The following is a 7,952-nucleotide window of genomic DNA, read 5'->3' as shown; positions in this document are numbered from 1 at the left end:
TGTAGAACATAAACTAAAGAGTTTTGTTCTTGTATGTCTTGTAAGAACAAGATAAATGAAGAATCAAACTAACAAGTTTGCTTCTTAGAAAATAGTAAGTAAACAACTAAGGATGAGTAACAATCAACAACAATGAACAAGTAAGTAATTAATCAACAATAACAACAAGTGATGATGATGAGTATGTGTGTTTATGTCACGCTTTTGGAGAGAAAAAGAAAAGAAGAAGAAGTCTTATTACTTACAAATTGAGAGAGAAATGAGAGCAAAAGATGAGAGAAATGAGAGCAAGTAACTTGTGTGTGTGTGTGAAGTGAAATGAATAAGTGAAAGAAGTAATATAAAAAAATGAAAATGGAACACTCCCCCATGGCTTAAAGTGGACGCTTTTGGCAAGGAATGGGGGGAGGGATTTGTCTACTAGTATATGCATGGTAAAGCCTTAAAAAGTTGGATAATAAGGGAGCTTTCATGGGGATAAGGTGGTAACTAGATTCCTATTACCTTAAACTAACTAGTTACACTTAAATGGGTTACTTACATGTAAGTATGGGATAATAAGTCCACTAAAGAAGTAGGGTGGACTTCATAGGTCCATTAATACTAATAAAGGCCCAAGTTCAAGTAACTAACAAGTTAATCCAACAAAAGCCCAAGTAATTAATCAATAACCATAGTTAATTAAAATGATTAATAAACTTAATCATGAATGCAAATAATATCAAAAAATATTATTCGTGAAAGTTTCGTGTATCACAAAGATGTTTCGGGCATTTAAAGCCAAATATGGTGTATCATGGTAACAAGTAAATGTAATCACATACATTCGTTTAATCATAAGTACTAATAATAACCATTATTAATTAAAGATGGAAAAGTCAGGGTCGTTACACATATACATTTTAACTGAGTCGTTAAGTCATCGTTAGTCGTTACATGTAAATGTTGATTTGAAACCTTTAAGTTAACGATCTTGTTAAATGTTGTTAACCTAATGTTTATTATATCTAATGAGATGTTAAATTATTATAATATCATGATATTATGATATATTAATATATCTTAATATGATATATATACATTTAAATGTCGTTACAACGATAATCGATACATATATGTCTCGATTCGAAATCATTAAGTTAGTAGTCTTGTTTTTACATATGTAGTTCATTGTTAACACACTTAATGATATATTTAAATATCATTTTATCATGTTAAATAAAGTGTATCAATATCTTAATATGATACATATGTATTTAGTAGACGTTATCATAACGATAATCGTTATATATATCATTTCGAGTTTCTTAACTTAGTAATCTAATTTCTTATGTATATCACACATTGTTAATATATTTAGTGAGATACTTACTCATCATAATCTTATGTCAACCATATATATATGTCCTTATATACCACAACATGTAGTTTTTACAATTTTGTAACGTTCGTGAATCGCCGGTCAACTTGGGTGATCAATTGTCTATATGAAACTTATTTCATTTAATCAAGTCTTAACAAGTTTGATTGCTTAACACGTTGAAAACATTTAGTCATGTAAATATCAATCTCAATTAATATATATAAACATGGAAAAGTTCGGGTCACTACAGCTTGCTTCCGGTCTTCTCCCTTCAGCCTGCTGGCTACTTGTCTGTCTCTTCCAGCCTTCTCCTTTCAGCATGCTGGCTACTTGTCAGTCTCTTCCAGCCTTCTCCCTTTAGCCTGCTGGCTACTTGTCTGTCTCTTCCAGCCTTCTCCCTTCAGCCTGCTGGTTACTTGTCTGTCTCTTCCAGCTTTCTCACTTCAACCTGTTGGCTACTTGCTTAGAAATTACATGATTTTCATGAAAATAAGGTTATTTGATGTGTGGTCGATATGCGCATCATCATGAATAAAGTGCATCTCCTTTCAACTTTTTTTTTCTTTTTTTCTTTTTTGCATAAATAACGAAATCTTTATAAACCAACCATTTTCATTAAAAATGAACGAGCATATCAGAACCATGAATACAAGGATGATCAGGGAGCCTTAAAGCTAGAAAACAAAACTCACAACTAGCTATTTATTCACGAGCCTCACGTAACCACAACAACAACCCACAAGCAAATGACTGGACAAACTAAACCAAAAACGAGCTACAACCAACCAACTAAAGCAACTTACTTTACTGGCTAAAGCAACTAACCAAACAACCCAAAAAGCTACAACTAAAGCAACCTATTTTACCTATGCCAAACAACCCAAAAACCTAAAAACAAACAAGAACAACTAAATTAAACAACCAAAACCTTAAAAAAACGAAACCTCAACTTACTCCAAACTTGTTAGCTGCAAGCGAGGCTTTCCTACTCTTCGAACACGGCTTGAGAAGCTTGTCATCCACAAGTTCAAACTTAATAGCCTTCACTGCTTTTGATAAAAATCGTACAGAGTAATATTTTTCACACATTTTTGTTAAGTTTCATATAATTAGTTTATTTTCTTTTATGTGAATTTAATTGATTTAATTAGAAATATAAATTATGTGAATTTGATAGGTTAGAATCGGTTACTAATTTTTTGAATTCGTTAAGCTCAAAATGTGTATAATTTAATGACACATAATTTTGCACATCGATAACACTCCCACCTGCACCAACGCGATGACAAACCCTATACTATTTATTAATTATTATTTACTTATTTATCTATTTAATTTATTTATATTATTATTATTTGTAATTAGTAATTAAAAATAAATAGAAATTGAAGGGTAATTTCGGAATTCCACTGAAAATGCAACTGGTGACATTGTTGTAAGGGTTTGTTGCTTTACAAGTTGCATGAAGCCGCCATCTTTCAAAAAAATGGAGCACCACTCTTTCTTACAGAAACCTGCAATTGCAATGTCCAATCACCATCACGTTATCGCCGGTGAAGTCAACGAACCTTCACCTGCCGGTCAAACAACTGATCAAGTACCTGCAGCTATAATAACTAAACCAGCAGCTGCAGTTACAGTAGCTGTAGGTACTGATTTAGACGAAACTGATTATTCAACCTCATTCGCTGACACCTCTTCATCTATAAACCATAATGATTGTGATACGATCAGTGATGCTGATGCTGAATCGCAATTGTGTACGGATGTTAGTAAATTCAATTCTTCGTTTGATGATTTCGGAACTGTTCTTCGAGTCAGGTGCATGATTTTGTTTAAATTCTGTTTCGTTATATCCATATCTATATGTATGAATGTATACGTGTGTGTCTGGAGGTAAATTAGGTTGAATTAGAGTATGATCGTAATTCGTACAATTATTAGATTGTAGAGATGTTAATAGATTATAATGATCACATGTTACTGTTATTTGTGATTATATAATTATTCTATTTAATAAGTGGAGTTGCTTCCTTATTTTTTAGAATAAATCGATAGCTACCAAAATAATATATAATTATGTTGATATGTTGATTTTGAGACAATTACCGTATGAAATATTGTTCATACTGAAAAATGTAGGTTGATTTTGATCACGAGCGTTAAATTAGGACGCTGCAGATGTTATATCATTACTACGGTGCATTCTCTGTATGTTTTTTGTGACGATTGTGTTGTTTGACTTGTTATGGACTTATGGTTATTCATGGCTGCTGCCATTTATTTTGTGTTTTAAATTTATAGCTCTTCAAAAAAGATGGACTTGTGGTTATAATTGTATGCTGTGTGAATAGTAATAGTAATTCTGTATTCATGTTTCACATCATATTAGCTGAAAAACTGTCTTGTACCCAAATTTTGACACGGTGTGTTGTTTTACGTTCTGTTTTCTCTGTTTGAAAGAAAGTTAGGCGGTGTGTGATTATGATCCTCAAATTAGCAACGGTGAAGATTATAGTTGATGAATGTGATAGTTTGTTGTCACATTGTTCGCAACAGTCACTATATTTAACTTTCTTTGTATAATTTTATCTGATATTGTCAGGACTATATTTGTGTTTCTAATTAGGTGATAGCCGATAGTTTACTTGATTTCTGTCTTACAGTTTATGTTGCTATTCGATTTAATATGGTGTAGTTATTTGATTCTATGATCTTCTGTTAACGCTGTTCGGGGCAATGATCATGTTTAACTTATTAGGGAGTATAGTTTCATTCTAAATGATATGTAACACTAAGCTCATGTTCAAATTAAATAATCCATTGTGTGTCGCTTGATTGGTTGAATGTGGTTTAGTTTGTTGTAGTGATGCATGTATTGAGAATTTTTTTGGTTCTATTAGGAAGAAGCGGCTGACAAGTCATTGGAGAAGCTTTATACGTCCATTGATGTGGCGTTGTAAATGGGCAGAATTAAAGATAAAGCAGTTCGAATCACAAGCATTGGAATATGCAAAACAGATAGCAGCCCATAATCGTAAAAAACACTTGGCTTCAAATCAGCCAATTCCAGAAGGGTTTAGTTCAAGATCAATGCCATATACCAGTCAAAATCGGAGACGAAAACTCATGAAAAGAAGGAAAAGGGTGAGAGTTGAAGAGACAGCTGATGTTGATTTATATATGGCACAACATTATCTCTTCTCCTACCATGGTATATAAAAATATCAATATATAATATAATATAATATATTTGCTCTTTATAATTTGCTATTTTGGACTTGTCTAACCAGACTTGTGACACTTGAATAATTTTTTATTTCAGACAGTAAGAAGTCAGATGCAGATGATATGTTTATGATGGATGATCTTGACGGACCAGGTAAAGTTGTCTTAACACAATGCAGAATCCTAGTCATAAACTAGTTGTATCCTTATTTATTTTATATCGACATGTTCGAAATTTGCCATAACTCTACAAGTAAATAGATTGAAATTGCCACCTCTATTCAAACCCTTATTTTTATCTTCTGTTATAGAAATTTGTTAGAAGGTTGAATCTTTTTTTTTTTTTGAAAGGCAAGCTTGCATCAGTCCGGATCGAAGCCTAGTCATCATTTGCACACACACACGCGCTTTCGGGCAGGAAACCCGAACCACACTCTGAGGATCCGACCCATAAACCATCCCGAGGGGCAGGCGGGCCGGATCTTAGTCCCGGAGCGGGTCGGTAAAACCTTCCCTTTGGGCCACCTTCAAGGAATAATGTTTCAATTCCTAGAGCGGGTGACGAGGTTCGAACCCGAGACCTCTAGCCCTGCGAGTACACAAGTGTAACCGCGGTACCATTGAAGCAATGCTTCGTTGGTGTTAGAAGGTTGAATCTAACATGGCTAAAAATGTGTTGACAGAACAAAATACGGCTAGTCAGGAAATGCTTGGTCTTGACATGCATACCAATTGTTCATTTCTTGAAGACAAAGACAATGACATGGAGCACCTTCTTCAAAAGATTGATATGGCCCACACTCGGGTTCAAAAATTCAAAGCTCAACTTGATCTGGTGATCTCCAAAAACGCTCCTTCATTCGAGAACTTATATGATGTTGTTGCTGCTGAAGAACAGACAAGTGCTGTTCATAGTCCTACTGCTTTTTCTAACTCGGAGTTTGATATGGAAGGTTTAAGAATGTCTGGTCTTGCAGGTTCTAACTTTGAAGATGGTTTTCATATACCTGATGTAATTGAAAGCACGGTCGGAACCTTATTATCTGTTGATGTTACCCAACAACAGTCGCATATCGGAGATTCATGTGAAAATGTAAGTCATTTCATGTCCATTTTACAAGTTAATATCAACTTTTGTATGACTTCAGGCCTTCTTTTTTTTACTCCAACAACATGTTTATTGACAACGAATTCACTACTTTTGACTTGTTTCCTAATTACCTGGTCGACGTGGGCCATCATCATCTATCTTTAACTGGTTAAACAGGTAAAACAGAAATAATCAGCTGAAAAGGAAATGGTCATATGGGTCAAAGTGTCAAAATAGGCTGAAAAGTCATCCATGTGTATTGTCAATGCATGTAAGCAATGTAATTAAATAGAATTTGTGCAGGTATTGATAAAATGATATGATATACTAATATTTTGGGTCATATTTGACACACAAAAGACTAATTAAGACCTACTTTTAGTAACAGACGTGTTTTGGCAACCTTAAATACCTACTGTGACAAAGTTACATGTTTTGACCCGTTACCCCACCCAGGTAGCCTGCATTTATTATCTTTTAGTTTTAGATATTTTTATTTTTTTTAATATTGACCCAAAGAGAAAATGCAGTACATATAATGTAATTCCAATTTCATCAAGTTAATACAGATTCTAGATAACATGCTGGTGCATGATGAAAGTACTACCGAAGCAGTAAAGCACGGGTTAAGAAATTGCCAAAAACAAGTCACAGTAAAGCAGGAAGAAAAAGAAGAAGAAGATAAAAGTGAAGAGGAAGAAGAAGAAAGCACTCATCTTGATCCAGCAATGGAATCCGACACTTCAACAAAAGACGCCAACCCTCAGGAACAATCGGCTCTCAAATCAAGTATGGAGATTCAAAAGAACAAGAGAAAGCGAGGGGAGCGTAAAGCTGGTCCAACTAACTGGAATATACAACTTCCTGATGACCCTTCTGACAGCTAGTAACTAACTAGTGTTTTTGATTTATCCAAGAACATGATTTATATATTATAAATCATTGGGATTATGTTCAATTTGTAACTTTGTTACCGAACTTCACAAGTTGTAGAGATTAAGTAAACGTTACTCTTTTATATTCGGAACCTAACAACAACTTATGGGAGGGATATCAACATATTATTAGGGGTGTTCATTCGGTCGGTTTACGGTTTACGTGGTTTATTCGGTTTGGTTTATTTGGTTTTTAAGAATATTTTTGAGAACCAATAACCAAACCAAACTTGACAAAACCAAACCAATCCAACCAAATAATAAATCGGTTTAAATGGATCGGTTTCGGTTTGAACCAAATTAAATCAATAAAGTTATGAATTTAACCTATAGAAAGCCCTAATCAGAAAGCATGAACATAAACTGAATCAAAAAAGTTATGAATTTAAAAAATTTGTATTGAACCATACTATAGTGACGACTTCTTGAACTGAACCCAACAAAAACAGTAGTTGTACACCTTTGATGATTGAAATCGATTTTTTGTGACTTGTGAATTCTGATTATATCACACCACATTATATAGCAAAATATTATTTGCAAATATGGAATTGATGTTGACTTGAGAGAGAACAATTGAAGAGATTAAGAGAAACTAAGTTAATTGGTATATTAGAGAAGATTTTGCCCTAATCAATTGAATGATAAGAATCAGCACCCAAAATTAGGTATGCGGTCTAGTATACATGGTGTAAATGTAGATAAAATAAAAATAAATATTATATATAAATTAAATATTTTAATATATATATATATCATAAATAGTTGTATAATTCGATTTTTCGGTTTGAAACCAAATGTTCATTTTACAAACCAAAACCAAACCAAAAACCGTGAATATTTTCGGTTGAAACCAAAACCAAATAAGCCGACCCAATTTAACCAAATCAATATGGGTCGGTCGGTTTCATGGTCGAAACCGTTTAATGCACACCCCTACATATTATCATCCAAGTAAAGTTAACATATAATAATGTCGTTAACCATTTCAAGATACCTTAATGGTTACGCCGTTAGGGTGCTGATATCCTCGAAAGGTCCTATGTTCAAATATTACTAACAACATATCTTAGGGTACCCATGGAAAGGGTTGAAAAGATCACGGGTTAATCACGTTACGCCACGCACATCTAAGTAAAGTTACTTGCCCTCCTCAGCTATCATGAACCTTATCTGAGTAACTTAATGTCTTTAGGAATGGAAATAACTATATCTATATATGTATTAATTACTGAGTACTCCGTATATTGTAAAAGAAATATAATTTCATTATAACATTAAGGGTTTGAAGTATCGGGCATGTTGTTCGGAAATGATTTGGAACAATTACCAGCCT

At 33.6% G+C, this 7,952-nt stretch overlaps 1 protein-coding gene across 1 annotated transcript; it reads left to right on the top strand.

Moving 5' to 3' along the window:
* Positions 1 to 2,849: 2,849 nt before the first annotated feature.
* On the top strand, positions 2,850 to 6,612 carry LOC139851686 (uncharacterized). Its single transcript, XM_071840808.1, has 5 exons — positions 2,850 to 3,184; positions 4,267 to 4,577; positions 4,689 to 4,745; positions 5,275 to 5,684; positions 6,251 to 6,612. Exons 1-5 carry the CDS (start codon positions 2,850 to 2,852, stop codon positions 6,566 to 6,568), a joined length of 1,431 nt encoding a protein of 476 aa, XP_071696909.1. The 3' UTR covers positions 6,569 to 6,612.
* The last annotated feature ends 1,340 nt before the right edge of the window (positions 6,613 to 7,952 follow it).

This window comes from Rutidosis leptorrhynchoides, chromosome 1 (genome assembly GCF_046630445.1).
Source record: "Rutidosis leptorrhynchoides isolate AG116_Rl617_1_P2 chromosome 1, CSIRO_AGI_Rlap_v1, whole genome shotgun sequence".
Taxonomy (NCBI): domain Eukaryota; kingdom Viridiplantae; phylum Streptophyta; class Magnoliopsida; order Asterales; family Asteraceae; genus Rutidosis; species Rutidosis leptorrhynchoides.
This window is presented reverse-complemented; position numbering and strand designations above follow the sequence as displayed.